General features: G+C 50.9%; 8 protein-coding genes across 8 annotated transcripts; 5 read left to right on the forward strand and 3 right to left on the reverse strand.

The window, feature by feature from the left end:
* Nucleotides 1-554: 554 nt before the first annotated feature.
* PFLUO_LOCUS8239 (uncharacterized protein) lies at nt 555-1,080 on the forward strand (the record flags this gene model as incomplete). Its single annotated transcript, XM_073785954.1, has 2 exons — nt 555-717; nt 806-1,080. 2 exons carry the CDS (start codon nt 555-557, stop codon nt 1,078-1,080), a joined length of 438 nt encoding a protein of 145 aa, XP_073642258.1.
* Nucleotides 1,081-1,990: 910 nt separating this feature from the next.
* Nucleotides 1,991-4,008, forward strand: PFLUO_LOCUS8240 (uncharacterized protein; the record flags this gene model as incomplete). The annotated part of the gene is made up of 3 exons (XM_073785956.1): nt 1,991-2,297; nt 2,371-2,475; nt 3,182-4,008. 3 exons carry the CDS (start codon nt 1,991-1,993, stop codon nt 4,006-4,008), a joined length of 1,239 nt encoding a protein of 412 aa, XP_073642259.1.
* A 764-nt stretch (nt 4,009-4,772) lies between these two features.
* PFLUO_LOCUS8241 (uncharacterized protein) lies at nt 4,773-7,201 on the forward strand (the record flags this gene model as incomplete). The annotated part of the gene is made up of 5 exons (XM_073785957.1): nt 4,773-4,871; nt 4,921-5,507; nt 5,561-5,739; nt 5,788-6,835; nt 7,192-7,201. 5 exons carry the CDS (start codon nt 4,773-4,775, stop codon nt 7,199-7,201), a joined length of 1,923 nt encoding a protein of 640 aa, XP_073642260.1.
* A 2,550-nt stretch (nt 7,202-9,751) lies between these two features.
* On the forward strand, nt 9,752-10,588 carry PFLUO_LOCUS8242 (uncharacterized protein; the record flags this gene model as incomplete). Its single annotated transcript, XM_073785958.1, has 1 exon — nt 9,752-10,588. One exon carries the CDS (start codon nt 9,752-9,754, stop codon nt 10,586-10,588), a length of 837 nt encoding a protein of 278 aa, XP_073642261.1.
* A 555-nt stretch (nt 10,589-11,143) lies between these two features.
* PFLUO_LOCUS8243 (uncharacterized protein) lies at nt 11,144-12,574 on the reverse strand (the record flags this gene model as incomplete). The annotated part of the gene is made up of 4 exons (XM_073785959.1): nt 11,144-11,568; nt 11,635-11,923; nt 11,988-12,124; nt 12,184-12,574. The coding sequence occupies 4 exons, from the start codon at nt 12,572-12,574 to the stop codon at nt 11,144-11,146; spliced, it is 1,242 nt and encodes a 413-aa protein (XP_073642262.1).
* A 373-nt stretch (nt 12,575-12,947) lies between these two features.
* PFLUO_LOCUS8244 (uncharacterized protein) lies at nt 12,948-15,122 on the reverse strand (the record flags this gene model as incomplete). The annotated part of the gene is made up of 2 exons (XM_073785960.1): nt 12,948-14,941; nt 15,014-15,122. The coding sequence occupies 2 exons, from the start codon at nt 15,120-15,122 to the stop codon at nt 12,948-12,950; spliced, it is 2,103 nt and encodes a 700-aa protein (XP_073642263.1).
* Nucleotides 15,123-16,236: 1,114 nt separating this feature from the next.
* PFLUO_LOCUS8245 (mitochondrial aldehyde dehydrogenase) lies at nt 16,237-17,852 on the forward strand (the record flags this gene model as incomplete). Its single annotated transcript, XM_073785961.1, has 3 exons — nt 16,237-16,364; nt 16,422-16,790; nt 16,844-17,852. The coding sequence occupies 3 exons, from the start codon at nt 16,237-16,239 to the stop codon at nt 17,850-17,852; spliced, it is 1,506 nt and encodes a 501-aa protein (XP_073642264.1).
* Nucleotides 17,853-18,391: 539 nt separating this feature from the next.
* Nucleotides 18,392-19,999, reverse strand: PFLUO_LOCUS8246 (uncharacterized protein; the record flags this gene model as incomplete). Its single annotated transcript, XM_073785962.1, has 1 exon — nt 18,392-19,999. The coding sequence occupies one exon, from the start codon at nt 19,997-19,999 to the stop codon at nt 18,392-18,394; it is 1,608 nt and encodes a 535-aa protein (XP_073642265.1).
* Nucleotides 20,000-22,539: the final 2,540 nt, after the last annotated feature.

The raw sequence follows: 22,539 nt of genomic DNA on the forward strand, positions 1-22,539 counted from the left end.
TACAGTATAGTATGTGACAATTCAATTCTCTTAATTCTCTAGACCTGGAATTGCATAGCCCGAACGACACGGGCATATGCTTCATGGGACCTATGGGTGTCTCACGTTTAGGATGTGGAGCTAAACCCAAAGCATGTCTTATTGCGAGCGAGCAGCTGATGCGCTCCTGAAAAATATTTCAACCAGGAAAAGTGCTTCATATTGTAGATCCCTTTGTTCAATCAACAAGTCCTTTTGAAGAGATCACCGGTATTATCTCCACTTCTCTGAAGCCGGCGCTGCGGCTGAAGCTGGCTGAGCCTATAGTTACGCGGCAAATCGCAGAATTTCTTCCGAACAACTAACGAACAGCAATTATTGAGGGGCTTCAAAGGCGCGGGGCAAAAATGATAGTGTCTCCTAATTATTAGAGCGGACGATAATGCATTTAAAGGCACTAGCTATCTCCGTACAAGAGACGGACGGAAAAACACAAGAAACAATATTCTGACTCTTCTGGTACCCTTTTCAAACATAAGCCACGTCCTCTATATATCTGTTCTCTTCTATCAAATATGTGCTCTGGATCTCACGATGTCGAGTTCCTGGCCAAGCTCGAATCGGCCCGCGAGCATATGACAAATCGGATCGATCGCTACATTGATGCATGGAACAGAGGAGACATAGAATTTGTCATGAGTAACTTTGTGGAAGATGGATTGGACTATACAGATCACGGTGAGCTTATATCCACCCAACTTCTTGGCCTTGCCCCCTTGGGCAAAACAGTGCTCTGATTCTCGAATACATCTAACAGCTAACGCAGGCGTAATGCGGTACCACATGGACAAGTCTTCTCTTCGAGAATTCTTTGGCGAACTCCAACAAGCTTGTGATGACTTCAAAGTCAAGACTATAATGGTCAAAGGAGCACACGACTTCTGTGTTTGGGAATCCGAGACCGTTTTCACGGCCAAGATGGACATACCAGGGACCCCAGTCAAGAACGGCGAAAAAGCGGTTCTACACTGCGCAAGTCTGATATGGTGGAACATGGAAGGAAAAATCACCAAAGAAGTTGATTACGCGGTGTGGAGATGATACCTACTTTTCCATATCTAGGTGAAAAATGGTTGCTGAAATTCGTGCTCAGGGACTTCTTAAACCATTTTCTGCTCGATACTAGCAGCATAGTAGCTTTTTAGTCTATTGCCAACAATTTCGAGCCCGTAATCGGTGAGGGAGACCGAAGTTTAATGCTGTATAGTAACTGAAACCTCCTCTTGTGTCTTTGGCAACCGCCTAGCCTAGTTTTTCATTACGAAGTACCTGCTCAGCTATAGCTGCAGATATCGTGGTAGGATATCATGATATGCTGTCGCTCAGAATAGGGGCAAAAAAACCGCTAGACCAAAAATGCACCATGTGCGCAGTTCTAAGTCTATACAATCATTTTCCATCTCGAAATATGCTTCTGCGTTCTTGTAGGTGTTTCACGATGATATATTCCACCAGACGCGGTTACCCCGCGTTTGTACGAAGAGAGGTAAAGGGCCCTAACCCATTGCAGATCATTTTGCGAATGAAATCCAGCCATGAAGATCAATTTCCTTATGAAGTACCAAGTCGCTTTTGCAATTCCTAGAGCTACAGCCGGATCCGTCTCGCAAAACTAGCAAGTTCGCTCAAAATAACGCGGCATATTTCTAACGAGCCGAATTAGACAAGACGGAAAGCCCGAATGCACCGGAAATGTCTCAAAAAAGGGGCGAGAGCAGTCCTTTTTTGTTTTTAGATATCTAACTCGGTTTTCATCTTGTGTCTCGGTCCTCTGTATCCTCTGTATTATGCTTCGTTTCGTTGGTAAGCTAGCATTGCTAAGACAATACGCAACGATATAAATACTGGGCTCCCACACCTGTGAAATTCTCCATTCGAATCTTTTCGCTGGTGAATGGTGAGCATCGATAAATCTCTTTCTGATCGCTGACAAGTCTTTACTTGATTCATAATGATGTTCGCAAAATATGCTGCTGCAGTGGTTCTTTCTTCACTTGCCGTTGCAAACGCAGTCAAGCCACATGCTGGACAGAAGTTCTTGCTCAAGACAGCCGACTCGAAAATTGATACCTACAACAACCTTTACATTACTTCGCTTCATACAGGTGCGGGAACTGGCGACGTAGTTCTCACTACCCAGAAAAAGGGGGGAGATTATCCGGCAATTCAGCTTTACTTGAACGACACCTCGGTGCAATGGAACCCTACGGGTCATCCTTATAAGCTCTTTTTGACCCCGGCCTCTAGTGTCTACGCTGGTAAGCTGCTAAAATACGCAATGAACATATTCCCCGCTGCTATGAATTGAGCTTAATCTCCGATTGCTTTTAGACTGGCAGTCTGTTCAAATCAATCTGAACTATCGAACCAACTCCTTTGCTTTTAACGAAGACGGCCTGGTGAACCCTTCAGAGGAGAACTGGGGCCACTGGTTGGGTAAGTTTATGCTGGCACTATCTTCGCTTGCCCTTGGTACAAATCAATGTGTGTCTTCATATGAGTAACAATCACAGTATGCGACTGGTACCATAACAATATGCTTCAACTGTTTTATGTTGTCAACTACTACAACGGAACATACCCAATGGGTTGCGCACAAGTTAAATTGTTCCCTGAATACACCTAAGTCTTACGTTCCTAAGGCGACGATGGATCCAAGGGCTAGATTATCTCCCTCGGTTTTCGAAGACGTGCTGCGTCTAGAGCATGTTTTGTTTGGGTCTTTTGATTTCTTTGTTGTTTTGACGGATAACAGTCTCTTGCAATACATAGCTAACAGGGACATTGAAGAAGTGATAATACGGAGAACTCTTGTGAAACTTGGACTTTCGCAAAGAGCGAGGCGGAACGACGTGATCTCTGGTGCGACCGGGAACACGTGGATTCAGATGGTGATTTTACTGAGGAAGAAGGATATTGAGTCGGACAGACGAATTTGGTATTGCTTCTTTAAATTGCTGTATTCAATAAAGATGCTTGCTTGCTGTAATTGAAGTTGTCAAGGTTTTCACGATCAATTGCGGTAGGGCAGTCAGCACCTGCCGAGGGTGACTAAATATAGACAAGCCTGAGCAGCAAATCTGTGGTCACCCCTTACTCTGCTCTCACTTTTCCAAAACTTCTTACATCTACCCTGTAAGAGAGCAGAGGGTTCCTAAACCGAAAGCAATTGACACGAAAATGCATCTCCGGCCAGACCACACCGTGCGGGACCTCCCAACTCTGCACGCGTTCATTCGTGCCCACCCTCTGGGCGTTCTGACCACCTCGCTTCCCTCGGAAAATTATCCAACGCTCCAGTGCAGTCATATCCCATGGATATTTGACTCGGAAAATACCACAGAAGCAACAGCTACACCCAATTCTAGCGACAAACCATTTCTCGGCGCACTCCGCGGCCACATCGCGCGACAGAACCCACAGAGCAAGGCGATAGTAGAAGCAGCGTCAGAGTCATCAACGAAACATACACTCCCCGGCGAGATGTTAATCATCTTTACCAGTCCCGTGGACCACTACATATCGCCACATTTCTACACGGAATCGAAACCCGCGACAGGCAAAGTGGCTCCGACATGGAATTATGCCACGGTGCAGGTCTATGGCCGCGCCACGATCTACCACGACTCAAAGGATGAGGCGACAGGCGCCTTTCTGCACCAGCAGCTGTCGGATCTAGCGCGGTTAGGCGAGGAAGGTGTCATGGGGTACCAGAAGGACACGCAGACGACGCCACAGCCATGGAAACTCGCCGATGCGCCGGAAAAGTATATTGCCTTGCTGAAGAAGAATATTGTTGGCATGCACGTTGAGATTACTCGCATCGAGGGCCGGTTTAAAGTCAGCCAGGAACGCCCTGTTCAGGACCGCGCCGGGGTCGTCGAGGGTCTAGAGGCGATAGACAGCGAACGGGCCCGGGAGATGGCTGGGTTTGTGAAGAAGGGAGAAGTTATATCTCCCCAGAAATAAGCTAACTTTGGACTGGTCTATGTATGTCTTGCATGATAGTAGATACGTACACGTTCAAAATCCGGTTGTTAGCCCTGCCTCGGCTGGAGAAACTTCGGAGTTGCAGAAGAATCTACCCGCATGCTTGTTTAAGCCCTGTGGTTCAGCCACCGTTCTCCTCCTTAAACTCGTATTCCAGAATATCTCCGTCTCGAAAATAGAAGGATCGTCGATCGAAGGCGGTGCTTAAATTCTCTTCCTGCTTCTCTCTGTCGAGCCCTGAATCCGAATTACTCATGGAGATGCAACCAAAATGCGGGGCCGATTAGTTACATAAGAGCTTCAGCATTGTCTGCGGGCGGTTGGGCCGTGATGAACAGGGGAAAGCGACCGAGTGTTTGAGCCAGTCATGCCTCGGAGCATGGGTGCGAAACCCTAAGACCGAACAGGAAAACTCCCGGGTAGAATGAGGGATATTCAAGGTCTTGGAGGAGGAAGAAAAACCATCAGGTAATCGAGTCTCTTACTGCGAGAAGCAGTCTTGTCTCGTAATTATGAATAGCCAAATTCATAGTTAGTTCCCTAGTAGCGGTTCCCTAGTAGCGAGCAAACGAAAGCAGAGAAAAACAGACATGAGGCTTCTCCGCATTCCCACTTTTCTCCCGGCTCCACAACTCCAGACCGCAGGGAAAAGACGCCACAGCTCCTCAGGCCTGGTTCCTCTGCTCTCTTTCCATCCTCCCTTTCTCTCTTCTCTCTCTTCTGTCGATGTCGTCCGCTTCACCATGTCTCGTCCACAGGTCAGCATCGACCGCCTCACGCCCCGCCGGGTGACCGTCGAGCCGCGCGAGGCTATGAACTGCAAATCCTGTCGCAAGAGAAAGGTCGGTCGCATATGTCCCATCGTGAACCCCAGCTGATCCCTTCTCCCAGATCAAATGTAATCGCTTGCGACCAAGCTGTGAGGCTTGCAAGGTCTTCCAGTGCTCGTGTGTCTACGGTGAGTTCGGCCGTTTTGCGCTGTTCCGCGGAATTCCCCCGAGGCTGATCCCGTCGGCGCCAGATGCGGTCCCCAAAAAGCGCGGTCCCAAGACGGACGTGCTAGAAGCCCTTCTCAAGCGAGTCGACGGGTTAGAAAAGCGACTGCAAGACGAGAAAAATCCGATATCTCCCACCTCCCCAGATGCGAAGGATGAGCTGCCACCCCACGCCTCCGGTCCCGGCCACTCCATCGACACTGCTCACTTTCACCCGCATGGGGACTCACGACCGACTTTGTCTACTCCTCTCACTCACCACCCAGATCAATTTGCTCGCCCATCAGCCCGTCGATCTTCCAGCTTCCACCAACAACACTCTGCCCAGTCTGGGATCCTGTCGGACGTGATCTTGGATACTTATTTTGCCCGACTCCATGGAAAACCATATTATATCCTAGATGAGTCGACAATACGGCAGCGCTATCAATTAGGCCAATTGCCTCCGCACTTGTCTACGGCGATTGCTGCCATGACGCTGAGGTAAATTGATCTGGTCATGACCGTCCGATTATTTAGTTACTGATAACTAGCAGGTATACCAGCTCCGCTGGTCAGCCGGAGCAGTCACTTCGCGCGGGTCTCGATGCGGCGCTGCAGGCGCGACGTGCAGTGGATGTTGACAACCCCACACTCGACGGCTTGCAAACCCTTCTTCTCTTGTCCCAAACCTTCTTTGCGCATAGCCTGGGAAAGAAGGCCTACATGACATTCTGTACGCTTATCTCTTGACATTCTCATTGTTAATTCTAACAATACCTAGCAAATTGTGTGGCCATGGTGGTTGCCCTGGACCTATTTCGGGAAGCGCCAACCAAGACCAATCTTTCACCCGCCGAGCGTGAAACGCGCCGCAGACTCTTTTGGGCGGTATACCTGATGGACCGCTTCTTTACTTGCGGATCCCGACGCCCTAGTCTCATCTCAGACCATTCGATCGTGTTGCGTCTCCCTTCTTGGTCCCCTCATGCGACCGGTCTGAACGTGGAAGGCGAGCTATTCCATGTAGGACCAAACATACAGTACTCGGCGGATTCGCGCCGCAAATCACCAAGTGCAGCATCCTTGCTGATTGATATCACTCGCATCATTGGAGTCACCAATCGATATCTGGCCGCCGGTGGCGTCAAAGGCGACTCGCATTTTCCTTGGCACGCACTGTCGAACTTGTCCAAGATTCGGCAGGAGCTAGATATCTGGGCAGCCGGCACACAGGATGTTTTTGCATCTATCGACGTTCTGTTTGGTCACCCGGAGAGTACTACGCTCCTGCTAAGCAAGCTGATCTACCACCTGGTGCATTGTCTGATTTATCGGCCATTCCTTCCTATTGATCTAGTTGAACTGCGTGGCACCGGGCAGCACCAGTCATGGCAGATTGAAGCCACCAACCTCTGCTTCTCCCATTCCAATGCCATCGCGGAACTGGTGGAGCTCGGTCGCAATTCCTCGCTTGTCGAGTGGCCCTCCTTTGTTGGGTACTGTGTATGCACTGCGGGCACTGTCCATGTCCACGGCGTGCACTACAAGGGTCGCGAAGGAGAAGTGTTTTCGTCAAGCGGCGAATTCCTGACGCGTGAGATGCACCAGCTCACTTGGCTACGCAATTCGTGGGCCGGTGTGCAGCATCAGCGGGAGCTGCTTCAAACCATTTACACCTGTCATGCTGAGCTAGTGCGTACGCTTGCCAGTAGCCCCATGCGGTTTTCTCCAGTTTTCCATCTGGAAGACTTCCTCGATCGATACCCGGGATTAGATGTGGACGGGGCACATGTCCGGCTAGTTGACATGGGAGATGAATCTGCAACAAGGTATCTTTTTCTACCTATTTCATTTTGCGCAGTAACTAACCTCGATGACAGTGCTATGAGCCTTGTGGACCGACAAGACCACTACTACCAACGACAGATGAATGCACCTTCGCATCAAAGCCCATCGAGCTTCTATTCAACTATGCGGTCAGGCCATACACCACAATTGCCATCTACACAGAATCTAGACTCTGATCGTCGCAATTCACACTCTCGTTCCCTGACCAACAAATCTTCCCGCACGACAGCTCTCTCCCCAACATTCCACTTCCAGCCACCATCCAACAACAATCCACATCAAGCATCTCCGACCCTTCCCTCTATCTTCCCAATGTCCGGAACAGATTTATCACCAGGATCCGGTAATCCAAGCGGCTCAGCAGATAACACTCATCTCTCCCTCCCCAACGGGTTTTCGCCCTCTGCATTCGGTCTCTCGCCCCCGGCGTTCCTCTCAGACACGTCACTAAATATCGCACCCACGCCACCCTCAAATCCACAATATGCCATATTCCCATTCGACACAGCGCAAGCCCATATGGGCGGTGCACAAAATGTCGCTGGAGGAACTACGGTTGCAACACCAGGAGGCCAATCACAAACCAGTGGATCCCATACCGGGGGCAGTGAAACCGGCTCGCTTGAGAAAGACCCATTCCTGAGCTTGCTAGAACAGCTAGCAGAAAACGAACACTCACAAGGCGGGCCCAGCGAGTTGGATTTCTTCCTAACTGGTACCGGGGCCGTAGATAGGGAAGGAGAGCTTCCACCTGGAGAAGACAAAGTGGGTGGTGCAACATAGGACTGCGCGATCCTGGAGAATGCAGGATCTGACTGGGACACTTATACATACGATTTGCATCATTTCTTCCCAGCGGTTAAATAACTTGTTGCATATAGTTAATTGAATGTTACACACGACTTGACTATCTAAAGTGCATAACCCCCATCTACAGGCAATCCAGCCCCATACATAAAACTTGCCATCGGCGACGCGAGGAACACAATCGCATCTGATATCTCTTCGCGCATAGCAGGTCTTCCGACTGGAGTTTTTTCAAATTCTTTGTCCATGACACCGGATTGTATGCGTGATTGAATGAGAGGGGTGTCGACGTAACTGTTATGAATACTGTTAGTTACCGCCAAGGTTGGGAATCAAAAGAAAATGCACTATACCCTGGACAAATTGCATTGATTCTGATGCCCATAGGCGCATATAGCCTCGCGTCCTATAAAATCCATCAGCTATTGCCCTTAGCATGAACGAGACACAATCTGCGCGTACCGTCTTGGTTAATCCCATTACGGCTTTATTAACACTCGTCAGTCATGCTTGATTTGCTTTGAACTTAAAATGAAAAACTCACCGTGCTTCGATGCCGTATACGGTGTAATGCCGCTAGTAGCTGGGGAAGCAACCCGTCCATACATGGAGGATACATTGACAATCACACCACGACCTTCACGAACACCACGGGACCTATTTACCCAAAATTAGCAGGAAACAAACATCTCCCAGAGAGAGAAAATGAAATAGGCACAGAGGAAAGTAAAAGAGGGAGAGAGCACATACTCCTGCTGCATCATCTGCAAAACAAGATACTTCTGACAAAGCCACACACCCGTCTGGTTAACGTCAATAACGCGCTGCCACTCCTTCAAGGGCATCTCATGCGTCGGGGCATGATGCCCGCCGATCCCAGCACAGTTGACGCCATAGTCGACTCTTTTGAATTCTTTAGCGACATGCTCGATCGCATTTTGAACGAATGGCTCATCTGTCACGTCGCCCGGTATAAGCGCCGTTTTGATGCCGGGATACTGCGATTTCAGCAGCTTGTCCGTATCCTCTAGGTGGCCGCGATTCATGTCTACGAGGGCTAGTTTGCTGACCCCGTAGCGCGCGAAGGCGAGGGCGACGCTTTTTCCGATTCCTGCATTCCATCATATTAGTTAACTTATTCTTATATTTCTTTTTGTGTATGGCGTCTGGTGGAGGATTTTACCAGATCCAGCGCCGGTGATGAATGCTGAGCCGCTTAGTTGTAGCACCATGTTTATTAGCTTAGGTCTATTAGCTTAGGTCTGTACCGTATCTCAAGAAGAAAGAAATGATCAAGATATACTAATAAAGGAAGCGGGGTGACGTTTCGGAAGTATTCAGTAGCGGCGGAATTAGTTTGCCTCGGCGAGAACTGTTCCATTGCCGTTACTGGTATAGAGTGGCTGCTGCATTGTTGTCCGCGTTCTGTTTGTGGGGCCGAGGCCGAGATTGAAGTCTTGAATACATAATGTCGGTATTTACTTAATTGATACCCTCGGTATTTGTAGTCAAATCATATTCGGTTTGTTTGATAAACACATCGTTTCCAAATAGGCGCAATTTGTTGTTGAATTAGTAGATTAGAAGCTTAGTAGTTAGTATAGAGTCCGATAGGATATTGTACTTCTTTTTAGACAATGTAACCACCAGATCCAGCGGGTTCGACCGCTAGATTCAGTGAATAATGGACAATATTGTAATATGCCAGAGATCTAGCGCCACTTTAATAGCTAGTGACCATCCTCTCTGTCGGCGCGGCGTCTCTCCGCTCTACATACCCCACCAGCCGGGAATCAGGCACCAAGGCCTCCACTGAACACCGCCACGGCTGGGGCCGTCGGCCTAACCCGGGCAATCGGCCAACGCCGGAATTTCCCTGTGGACCGGACAATCAGGACCACTTTGCATTTAATGTGCGACAAGGCGTCTGATCCCTTCTCGATATCAACGCACATTCAATCCGACTTCTAACCACCGCTCGGCTCTCCGGCAATCGTCTTATCCTCTATTCAAGCATCGTCCCGCCGATATTGGGAGGGACTACCTACCTACCTTGATACCTGCACATTCCCATCGAAGGATCCCCCGCCATGGTCAACGACAAGAAAATCGGTGCTTACTATGCGCCGACGGGCGGCTTGCCACCCCAGACACAGATTCTCACCGACCGCGCCATGTTCACCGAAGCCTACGCAGTCATCCCGAAGGGCACATTCAGCGACATCGTGACGAGCTTCCTGCCCTTTTGGGATAAAACCCGGCTGTGGGTGATTGCGCGTCCGCTGTCAGGCTTTGCCGAGACCTTTTCGCAATATATCATGGAAGTGCAGCCGGGAGGTGGGAGTGACCGCGCCGAACTCGATGACGGCGCGCAGGGTGTGCTGTTCGTCGTCCAAGGCGAAGTGACCGTTACCCTCGCAGGCGCAACACACACGCTCGCCGAGGGCGGCTATGCCTATCTGCCGCCGAAGAGCGGCTGGACCCTGCGCAACGCGGGCGCGGCGACCGCTCGGTTCCATTGGGTGCGCAAGACTTATGAATCTGTGGACGGCCTCGATATGCCCGATCCGCTGTTCCTCAACGAGAAGGAGATCGCACCCACCGTGATGCCGGACACTAACGGTGCGTGGGCAACCACACGCTTTGTGGATCCGACCGATCTCCGTCACGATATGCATGTCACCATCGTGACCTTCGAGCCGGGCGGTGTCATCCCCTTTGCGGAAACCCATGTTATGGAGCACGGTCTTTATGTGCTGGAAGGGAAAGCCGTGTACCGGCTCAACCAGGACTGGGTGGAGGTGGAAGCGGGCGACTTCATGTGGTTGCGCGCCTTCTGCCCGCAGGCCTGTTACGCGGGTGGTCCTGGCAAGTTCCGCTACCTGCTCTATAAGGACGTGAACCGCCACATGAAGCTGTCGCGATAAGTGATGAGACAGAGTATGGACGCCATGTAAGTGCATGTCACACCACCATAGCATCGAGGCTGTGGGAAGATGGGAACTGTGGAGCACAGAGACCAATCCTGCCTGTCCTGAAGAGGAATATGCGAGGAACCGAGGTTCTGCTGTGACATGGAAAACCTACCAGCTTCCACAGGCTATGAGTATTTGAATAGATGCAAGGCTTTATATATAGCTACTTTGCAAAATAAATGTACATATCAATAACGGGAATGAAGACCATTGTTCATCTAGCTCCAGATAATATCTCACTACCCTCTATCCTCGAGGCGGTCCCGTCCACCGTGACAGTAATAGGCCTTATATACTAAGACCGCGCTTGCATTTGTATTGTTTAACTATTCAAAAAGGGGAAATGGAGGTCTTCGCCTGTGGCTAACATGAATACCTCATTTTCGCCTTCCTAGATAGTCAACCAGCGCAACTACGGTCTATGTACATGTTTACATCTTCCACCTGCTCTACCAGTAGTTATAGATGTAGTATTAACACTTATCACTGCATTTATGGGCCTATATCTCACAATTTACCTCTCCCAATGCCCTTATAAACACCCGTTTCCACGTCCGTCCACAGTTTAAAAGAGTGACGGTCACCAAACGGCAAGATTTGTGTACAAACGATTCCTGCAACACCCTGCTCGCGATCACACCACCAGAATAAGTTGGGCAATCCAGTCCAGTGCGCAGTGCTCAGCGAACGGCCCGTCTTCCCGCCACTGATCAAAAACGAGAGACCCCATCCTTGGCGATCCCCTTCCACGGTGGGATAAGTGCCGATGCTGGGATTAGTTAATTCGGGTTTAGCATCAGGAAAGCGTTTCTCGGTGAGTGAGGGGAGATGCTCGATTTGGTTGCGGAACATCTCGTCCACTGTGCTCTTCTGGAGGAGTTGTTTCCCCGTAGTTGGGGAAGTGCCGTCATTGAGGAGAACGGCGAGGATTTCTAGGGTTATATTGTAAGTAAGAGAAAAAATGGTTGTAAGGGGGGAATTTTGGGATAGCCTCTTACGGCAGTAGTCTGTAGGCGTTGAGAAACATCCCGCGCCGCCGGAGTGGCAGAATGATTTGGCGTCGGTCTCTTCGAATACGAGAGGTCGGTGGAGCGGGTGATCGCAGACAGAGAGGTGACCGGTCTTGTCTCGCCGGTGCATATAAGCAAGCTTATTTTTCATTTCTGCCGTCGGAATCATCGAGATGTGGCTGAGGTCCAAGGGCTCGAAGATGTGTTGATGAAAATAGTCGTTTAGGGATTGATTCGTCGTGCGCTCGATGATTTTGCCCACCCAGTCGATATTGACCTACACACCTGCATGTCAGTTACACTTCTCGCCATTTGTTAGGTACCAACGAGAGCTTGCTTACCCCATACTCCCACGCTTTTCCTGGCTGGTGGACTAGCGGCTGCTTGAAATCCGCAATGTTTCCCGAGAACTCGTCAAACCCAATCGGGCGACCATACTTGATCAGCTTTTCTTGAAGGAACGTATAGCCAAAGCCCGCTGAGATGATGTCAGTCACTCTTTCCTGTCCAGGGTTGAGAGGCTAGTTTGATCCGAACCTGTATGACTCAATAACATCCTCAGCGTGATGCGATCCTCCTTCTCCTCCAAGGTGCCATCATCCCTTAAGACCTGAACATCTTTCAATTCAGGACAGAGACGCTCGATAGAATCGGGATCATCTAGTGAAAGCCGGCCCTGCTCAACAAGTTGCATGCATGCAATGGCGGTAATGAGTTTGGTGCATGAGGCGATCCAAAATACGGTGTCTTGATCCATGGTCTCGGAGGCTCGCAAACCCCGCTGTCCCGCGGCATGAGAAAACAATTGCCGGCCATCTTTTCCAATAACCGCGACTGAAGCTCCCGGTAGGCCCTTTTCGGGGTCACTGCAGGCGGAGTCGAGCTGGGTTTTCAGCGCATCGACTGCTGCAGAAGACAATATGGTCATATTGGGAATTGTGGAGAAGTTTGTTGTTTCTCGTATACGTAATGGAAGTTGAAGATAAGGCGGATCCCCTGAAGAAAATCAGTCGAGAGGCTCCTTTCTTATATGATCCTGAGAAATAACATGCTGTGGAACTGGGCAGTTCCGTTGCGGACAATGTGGAACTTGAGGTTCAGTACCCCGCCTCCGTTATGGAGACAGCGACGAATGTGACCGAGGTAACTCTACATCGGAGCCAGTGACATGCAAAACTCGTGATCTATTTTCAACAATAAGAACTAAGATGGCTATATACACATGATCACTCGCGCATGCACACGGGCCAAGGCAGGCCCGGTTCGTTCAGCTTTCAGTCATTCATATCCTTTCTTTCTTTTTACAGTCTCGAGTTGCTAGCCGGCGCATTAGCCGCGCAGCAAGAACTTGAGAACGCATTCCGCGACTGGGTATCAACACAGACAGCAGACGGCGGCACCCAGAGACCGGGGTTCTTCTCGAAGAAATTCGACGCGCGGAGCATGATGCTAACGGGCTCGGCGGGCATGACTGGGAAGTCCTCTGTGCGGGGGAAGTGCGTGAGACCGAACTGGAGGTAGCAGACAATATCGGTGTTGTCGATGTTCTCGTTACGGTTGGCCCAGTCGATGATGGTCGGGTTGTGCGGGTGGTTCTCCTCGCCGGTTGACTGGCACACGTAGTCGCCTGCAGGGAAGAGCTCGTCGTCCTTGTAGGGAAGGACCCACAGAGGCTTGCGCGCGAAGCCGGCGCGCTTCCACACGGTGCTGCCTGGCTTCGCCAGCATGGGCGGGCAGTTGTTGTTCAGGATCTTGTAGCCAATGGGCTTCTTGGCGATTGCATTCAACCGGTTGGGGTTGATGATGTCCCATGTCCGGTTGGTCTCGTAGCAGTAGTCGGCGGCGCCCTCGAGCGAGGTGCGGAGAGGGGTCTTCTTGCTGTAGAAGGCGTTGCCGTACGGGTTTTCAGGGGACCCGACGGCGTAGTCGGAGGAGACGGCATCGCTTTGCACGACGGAGTTGTTGGGCCCGTCGATTTCAGGGTCGATACGCAGGGAGAACAGGTGCTGGTGGTTGTGGGCGTTGATTTGAGGCGCAACTTCCGTGCCGTATGGGGCAGCGGTCTCGGTGGGATGCATGCAGTAGGTGTTGAGCATGCCAGTCAGCTTCATCTCGAGCTTGTAGGTGCCGTCGAGGGTGAAGGTGTGGTAGAAGCCGTACTCGTAGTTGGCGGCGGTGATGATTTGCGAGATGATAAGCTTGCGGTCACGGGCAGACACAACGGTGCCGTCACGGTAGTCAGTATGCTTGTAGAGCAGACCGTTGTCCTCCTCGTGGATGCAGATGGCATTCTTGATCACGGCAGCTTCACCGTTGCCATTCGACATGACACCGTCCATGTAGTGAATGGCGCCCTTGCAATCACAACCGAGCTTCAGCGAGTTGGTCATCAGACCAGTACCGTACTCGCCGACGTCGAAAGCGTGCTTCTTGTGGTGGGGCTTCTCGGGGCAACCGTATGGCACGACCATCTCGACGACACTGATGCGGTTGAAAAGTGTGCGTTCGCGGTCCTCGTACATGTCGTGGGTCCGGACGTCGGAAATGACGATACCCTCGCGGTAGTTGAAGCCGATGTGCATCTTGAAGCCGGCCCAAGAGATTTCGTTGCCGCGCAGCTTGAAAGAGACACCCTGCGGCTGGGTGATGTCGATGGGCTTGAGCCGATCGTGCTTATAGGCATCACCAATGAATTCAGGGAGATAGTTGTGCTCCTTGAGCGGGACGGCAGTGCGCTCGCCGTTGACCGTGCGCACGTCAACGCTGAGCACCTCCTCGCGCTCGGTGTCGGCGACAACACTAAAGTCCAACGGGTGGGCGTACTGGTTGTCGAACTCGGAGTTACGGTAGTAGACGATACCCTGCTGCAGACGGCGATCGAGGCCCCAGCGCTCGTCGATACCGATGGCCCAGGCATCGATGAACACCTTGGACATATCGGTGATGCCGAGCTCGTTGCAAGCGCGGATAACACGGGAATCCGCGCGCGAAATGCGCTCCATAACATCCAGGTCCTCAAGGGTCAGGGTGGGCATCACCTCGTGGACGTCTTTCCAGCTTTCGACCTTGCCAGTCTTGAGGTTGACCAGCACCTCGGCCACCTGTTGCGTCTCGCGCACGATGACGATCGCAAAACCCCGGCGGTCCGGAATCGGAGCAGTGCCCGAGCGGAAAGCAACATATTCATGCTTACGGGGCTCGCGCAGAGTGATGCAGTTGAATTTGAGGGTTTTAGGACTGGCGTACTCGCGGATTATCTTGGCGACCTCGGGGATTTCCTTGATGGATAATTGATCTATGTCATAGAATCAGCATATTGCACTCTGGTTACTGCACTCTGGTTACACCGGGGGACTGTATCTCTTACCGAGAGGGTGCGGGGTGCCCTGCGGCAGCATCGCGGTGGCTGCGACGCTGTCATAGTCCCCTTCCCGGAAGATGGTGTAGCCGGGGATGGATGTGGTGTCGGGAGCCATGACGATCTGATTGCCAAGTGAGAGAGTGATCAAAAAAGGCGACAGAGAGGTAACCCGTGAAGAGGTTTGAGAGACTGTGGCGTTGTCTCATCGTCCGAGCAAAGCCTTATATACCCCGTGGACGACGGATCTAATCTTTTTTGGCGACTCGCATATACCTGCCGCATTGGGCAATCGGGATCTTGGAACCTACGGCCTCGCCAGACTCGGGATTGAGCCTTCTCGGTTCGGGATGCTGCGCAAAACACGGATGGACCCGTTACGTACACGTTTTTTCCGGGGCGTGTCAAAATACCCCTTTCGATTCCACCAATGCGTTTCTTCTGCAGGGCTTTCCCCGGCAGTCGCTATGCGCACCAATCACAGAACAATCCTTTTCCGATTCCCCAGGCCACGGGATGGTCACGGACCATCGCGGGCAGTTCAGGGCTGTCCCGTGCCCCGCGATGACCAGCAAGGACCTGCCCGACTCCGGCAATAACTGACATTCTGCTATATGTAGCACTGACTATGTAAATGCAATTCAAGCTTATTTCGCGTGGGGTGGCACGTGACGGGTGGGGAATGCGGTCTCCCTTTGCCCCGGTGCACTTTTGGGTGTCACGGATTTTGTGTTCGCCGTGTCAGGAAAAGCGTTTGCGAACCTGTGTGACAGTTGGAGGCATGGGCTATCTTGAATCTGGCATTTTCATCTCCTATGTCTGTCGGCATCTCAGCCGTCAGTGTACAGTCTGAGAAGACCTAGCGAGCACGGACGGGGCTGGACTTGCCTCTTTGGGGTTGGCCACTAAGGGCTCTTTTTGAATCACCGTGATTTGCTCTCCTTCCCCGAAAACCATCATGTCTGAGTCCCACCCGCAATCTGGAGAACTCCATGCCAACGTGGACTCGGTGTGGAGCTTTCTTTCCAGCCTAAATCTGCTGCAGATGGATCTCTGATCTGGTTGCCCTAAAACAGCATGTCCAGCCGAATGCCGGGTGCATAATTTCGATCGCAATGATGTAGCTTCAACAATTCCAGCGGTCGACTTTAATAACTTGCGGTCTTGCAGCGTTTGCTTTTACCATCTCATCCTTCGTGGCAAAGACCCTCTGCTTTAGCGAATTTCACATTATGTCCGGATTGACAGTTCAGCTCACGGCGCCCAATGGCCACACCTGGTCGCAGCCAACGGGTCTGTTCATCAACAACCAATGGGTGAAGTCGTCGAATGGCGAGAAAATCGCTAGTATCAACCCTTCGTATGTACGGTCTGCGTATATATAAGCGATCTCCAAAACTGACAATCCAAATCGCAGAACCGCCAAGGAGATCACCTCGGTCTATGCGGCTTCAGAGCAGGATGTCGACACCGCCGTCAAGGCTGCGCGCGCAGCTCTCAACAACCCAGACTGGAGAGAACTCCCGGCCTCCGAGCGCGGCCGCTTGATGACCCGACTGAGCCAGTTGATCGACGAGAACAAGAAGACTCTAGCGACCATCGAGACAATCGACAATGGCAAGCCGTACTTGGTTTCGCTGAATGATGATCTTACTGAGGCCTCTGAGACCATCCGGTACTATGCTGGCTTTGCGGACAAGGTTTTTGGCCAGGTGATCGAGACCACCCCGGACAAGTTCGGGTACACTCTGAGGGAACCAGTTGGAGTTTGCGGGCAAATCATCCCGTAAGTGAGAGGATACCCTGTGATCTGAAATATAGGCCTAACGCACCGATTAGATGGAACTTCCCTCTCGCCATGGCAGCCTGGAAGCTCGGCCCCGCGCTGGCATGCGGTAACACTGTTGTGCTCAAGCCCGCCGAGCAGACACCGCTGTCAATTCTCTTCCTGGCCAATCTGATTGTGGAAGCTGGCTTCCCGCCCGGTGTGGTGAATATCGTCAACGGCCATGGCAGCATCGCCGGTGCTGCGCTCGCGTCGCACATGGACGTGGACAAGATCGCGTTCACAGGAAGCACCGCGACGGCCAAGCACATCATGAAGATGGCCAGCTCAAACCTGAAAAATATCACTCTGGAGACTGGCGGTAAGAGCCCACTGATTGTTTTCAACGACGCGGACCTCGAGCAAGCAGTGGAATGGGCACACATTGGCATCATGTACAACCAGGGCCAGATCTGTACCGCGACGTCGCGGATTCTAGTCCAGGACGAGATCTACGACAAGTTTATTGCTGCATTCAAGGCGCAAGTCAAGAATGTCTCCAAGGTCGGCGATCCGTTCGAGGAGAGCACTTTCCAGGGCCCGCAAGTGACGCAGGCCCAGTACGACCGCATCATGTCGTATGTCAACGTTGGGCAGTCCGAAAAGGCAACCCTCGCGTACGGCGGCAAGCCATTCAAGGTTGCTGACGGCAAGGGCTTTTTCGTCGAGCCGACCGTGTTCACCGATGTGACGTCCAAGATGCGCATCTACCAGGAAGAGGTCTTCGGTCCTTTCGTGGTGATCGCCCGATTCAAGAACGAGGAAGACGCCATTACCATGGCTAACGATTCCACATATGGCCTGGGAAGTGCTCTGTTCACCACGAACCTGACTCGCGCGCATCGCGTCGCGAAGAGGATAGAGGCTGGTATGGTCTGGGTTAACTCGAGCAACGACAGTGACTGGCGTATCCCCTTCGGTGGTGTCAAGCAGAGTGGTATTGGTCGGGAACTAGGCGAGGCTGGTCTGGCTGCGTATTCAAATGTTAAGGCCGTGCATGTGAACATGAAATCCAAGCTGTGAGTTTGGATCTGTATATTTATCATTTAGGTTGTTATTAGAACCAGAATGCCAAAAGCTCGTTGAAGAATGCAACTAGTGATTCAACAATCTTGGGAAGAGTCAAAAGGCAGAAATTAAATGGGAGAAAAACTGAAGGAGAGCTAAAGGAACAGAGGCTAAAATGCTGAGGCTTTTTCTCGACGAGCAAACAAATAGCGCATAGATACATATACAGATGCTAATCATCCAGTCTTCTTAGGCGCAAGCCATCCGCCTCCAAAACTCATCGATTGAGAAATTTATAACCTGCTTCTGTTAGCTCGAATGATTGGTGGTTGGACGAGGCCGGCATCGCCTGCTCCTTGCTTATATTCCAATGTCAAAGGCGGAGCATGGTGATAAGTAGGTCTATTTTCCGATCTATTCTATGTACCCCAAACCGTCTGTATGCTCTATGTACTGGAACAACACTTCATATACATAACAATAACAGCGAATCTCCGACCAGCAAAGTCCGCAACCTCAATATTGACAAAAAGCAGGCACCATCACCTGTGGTATTATTTGTCCTCCTTCGTGGGGTCCGGAACCGGCGGCTCATTGAATGCCCCTTCCTGCGCCTGAAGCACGGGAGCCATTGACTCTTCTGTGTTGAGATAGGTGCGACTTCCTTGGATAAACCAGAAAGAAACCGCAATCAAAAGCATCACTCCGAAAACTGCAATGGCGTAATTCATCCCAGCCCCGGTGGGCTTGGGCGAGCTCGGGAAAAAGAAGAAAACCGTGGTGATGCAGCAGTAAATAAGACTGATCCAGTTTATCGGTGCACCCCATCGTCCAAGGCGGAACTGTCCGCCTGGAGGGAGTTTGTTTCGTCCAACCGTCAACAATGTTAAGATCGGGAGCCCGTAGGAGATTGTTAGGGCGATAGTGCTGACGCTGAGGATGGCATTCAACACTGTCTGAGCGAAGAGGAATAGGACTCCGACTAGAGCAATTAGGGCTCCCTGGAACCAGAGGGCTCGCACAGGAGCTTTCCAGTACGGGCTGACGTGAGACAGATATCCACTGAATGGTAGCCCGCCATCGCGAGCAAAGCCCCAGGTGAGGCGAGAGGCAGTGGTCACAATACTCACTGCTTGGCCTAGCCCATTGAGAATGAATAATGCAATAAGAACTGCGCCTCCATTCCGGCCAACAGTATCCTGGACAAGATCCATAAACGGCAGGCCGCTAGGGGAGTTGATGACTTGCTTCACTTTCTGAATGCAGAACAGACATACAATCATGAGAATGAAGCCACTCACGGCTCCCGAGAGCACAGCCATGTAGATGACCTTTGGAGCATTCTTCCGAGGAGCAGGAATCTCTTCCACGAGGTGGATAACAGCATCAAATGCAGTCAGACCGTATGCCGCTTGCACCAAGCCCATGAACCACACCACGCCATCAGGCCAACCCGTGTTATTAATCCACTTCCCGAACACGAAGGAACCCTGCTGGAAAGTGAGATCGGATTTGGTTCCGACAGAGATAAGCAGGGCCAGCGAGAAGACGAAGAAAAGGCCGAAGAACCAAACTCCAACGAAGTTGTTCAGCCAAGGCAGGAATTTCTCCCGTCGACACCCAACCACGTTGATCAAGGTGAGGCCAAAAACCGCGCCGATATAGACGACAAACTCCAGCCAGCCCTGCGAAGCGCCTTGCCAATTTTCATCGAACATGACCTTCATTCCCAAGATAAATTGGGCCATGAACGCCACCTGTGATGCGGCAAGAGTCCACCAACCAAATACATTGATCCATGCGCACATGTAAGAGGCGAAGCGGCCCAATGGCGAACTCCACAGTCGATAGATCCAATATGCTTGACCCAACGCAGTGGGCATGCTACTGCAGATTTCTCCCAGGGAAAAAGCCACGCAGGTGTTGCAAAATGTGACGAGTGCCAGTCCCCAAAGAATCGAAACTGGCCCGCCGTTGACCAGGCCATCGGACAAATCTTGGGCGAAGGTGGACCATGTTCCTAAGACGCAGAATGCAAGTGCCAGCATGCTCCAGATATTGAACTTGCGGGTGAGACTCTGGTCATGGCCCATGGCGGCGAGGTCGTATGCATCATCGATGTTTTGGTCGACTGGTTTGCTTGTTTCAAGTTCGGACTCCATTTTGTCGTGAAGATGATGAGAGCAAAGCAGAGCACGGGAACAGTATTTCAGAAATTTTCTTCCAATGCTAGCAAGGGGATCTCCGCCAGCTTTGGTCCCAGATCTGTAGCGTCTGGCCGTGTGTGATGAGACCGTAATAACCCGAAGCCAAGAATATTTCCATTCGCAACTGAGTATGTGCTTCTGGAGACTTTTGCGGCCTGGGGTTCTTTTTTGATTCTTTTCGTGGGGACCCCACGGGTCTCACCGAGTTGTGTGGGAGCTCCGTATGGAGCAGATTCCTTCCCAGGTTCACCGGCTCTGGCCCACTTTACGTATCCACGACTTGGGTCAAATTGAAGAACTTGCGCGAAACAAAAGCTCTCATCTCTTACTAATGCCTAATCCTTGCTCTCCACGTTGAACTCTGAAGAGAAAGTAGTCCTCGTGTGGAAAGTTGAGGCGGTGGCGAAACGGGTAATTTTCGAGATGATATCAGATGGTGACGAAGATCAGATGCGATATGGATCCTCGGCGCTAGAGTAGTTCCTGCAACGAAAGAGATTGGCTTCAACTGCCGATTTCCTGACACACGGCTTTTTTCGGTATTATACATTGGTTTCTAGGTCCGGTTTGCACTGTGGCAAGACCGAGCGAGATATGTACCGTCGGGCCAATCCGCCGTTAGAATTCTTGGTATCTCAGTGGTAAACCTTGCTTCCAACCCTAAACAGTGATTCTAGGTTATCTATCTAGCTCACAATAATTCTGCTACGAGTGAAGAGGCGCTTGCCCCGGCCATTATCGGTTCCTGTCCGGGTTACACATACTGATGACAAAATCTGTGGAGCCGCACTGTGACACTTGGCTGTACCTTCCATAACCGGCAAAAAGGCTCCACATGGGGTGCTGCCGACCGACCTGGGGACATTTAGAAGAACAACGAGCTGCCTCACGTCCCGGTCGCAACTTCAGCGCGAGGGAATTTGCCCAGCATATAAGACAGTCGGTATTCCCGGCAGCCACTCCCTATTGGGGCTAGAGGATCACACCAAGACCACCAACATTTGAGGTCTTTGCTCGCCCAATGAGAAAATCGCTCAGCTTTAGCTCAAGCATATATAGGACCAGAATGAATTGCCCTGCCATTGCAATGATTTCAAACTAAAATAATGTTCACCAGTATTTTCTTCCCCCTTTAAATAACCATTCGCAATGAATGGCCCTCGCACCAAGCAAATCAGTACCCATCATCGATCCCACAAGGGCTGTTGGACATGCAAGAGAAAGCGAGTTCAGTGCGATGAGATTCGCCCAGCCTGTCAGAGATGCACCTCTCGTGGAATTACGTGCGAAGGGTATGAGATTCGCCTACGGTGGGGAACAGGCGTTGCGTCGCGAGGCCGATTCTCTGGCGCCGAGAAACCGGTAAAGGATTCAATTCCACCGCGATCAAAAAGACGATGGGACATGCGGATGAAAGCCGAGCAAAAACCTGAAGGCGATCAGCAGGGCCAGCCAATGGTGCTTGTTTGTAACGCTTCAGATCCAGGTATTTATGACGTCTCTTGGTAACTTTAACTTCAAGCTTACAATTCCGGCCTAGTTAAATGGGACCCATCAAATGGAGAAATTTCGGCCACTGCTATGTATAAAAATCAGTGGTCACAAGTGTCGCATGGTGATTTCGGGGCCCAGAATCAACGTCAGGGATCGACAAACGATGCTACTCTCAAAGAAGGGAAGGCAGCTACGTATGACTATGGGGATCGAACGCTCCCCCCAGTGCAACCTTATACCAAGAACATAGCAGGAAGTTTGGAGATGACAGCTTAGAAGAGTGATATATCCCTGATTCGATATCTGCACATGACTTTTGCTTTACATACTACTACTGAACATGCTTGATAAGATGCAAAAAACATTTTGCTCGCCCTTCCTCTCCAAGCTTGTACTTCAGCGACCGTCCTACTGCATGATAAGACAATATTTATCTGTCTTTGCTATCCGACTCTCTAACTATTATCACATTCTTTTTGTAGCCATGTTACTCGCTCTTTGATCGAATATTTTTGCCTGAGTGAGGTATACTCCGAAAGCCCTTTCCTTCCGAGACCGCTAGAACCTCAAATGCTCTTTTGCAGGCTAACACACCAGTGCACAATAGATCTAGTCAATAATCAGCTACTGCCGGATCCGAATTATGCGTTTAAAACTCACATAAAGGGATAAAGATCCAGAAGGCATTGAGGAACACAAATAAGCCCCAGAAGATTGCCGCTTCTGGTCTCGAGTACGACAGTCCCAGTATATAGTGATCAAACATGCTGGTAGCATAATACAAAACATCACCATAGAGTTGACCGAGAGAAACGACGATTTGAAATGGATAGCGGAGAGTATTTTGTGTCATGATCATGAATGCGAGGATAAAGGACTGAGGTCCCCAGCAAATGGAAGTGATAGCCTCCATGCACAACACGAATGCATCTTGAGTTTGATATCGGCTATCAGACAGCGAATACACTTTCCAGAGTTGCCCAAAGAGATCCTGCATGCCA

Source organism: Penicillium psychrofluorescens (assembly GCF_964197705.1).
Source record: "Penicillium psychrofluorescens genome assembly, chromosome: 5".
NCBI lineage: Eukaryota > Fungi > Ascomycota > Eurotiomycetes > Eurotiales > Aspergillaceae > Penicillium > Penicillium psychrofluorescens.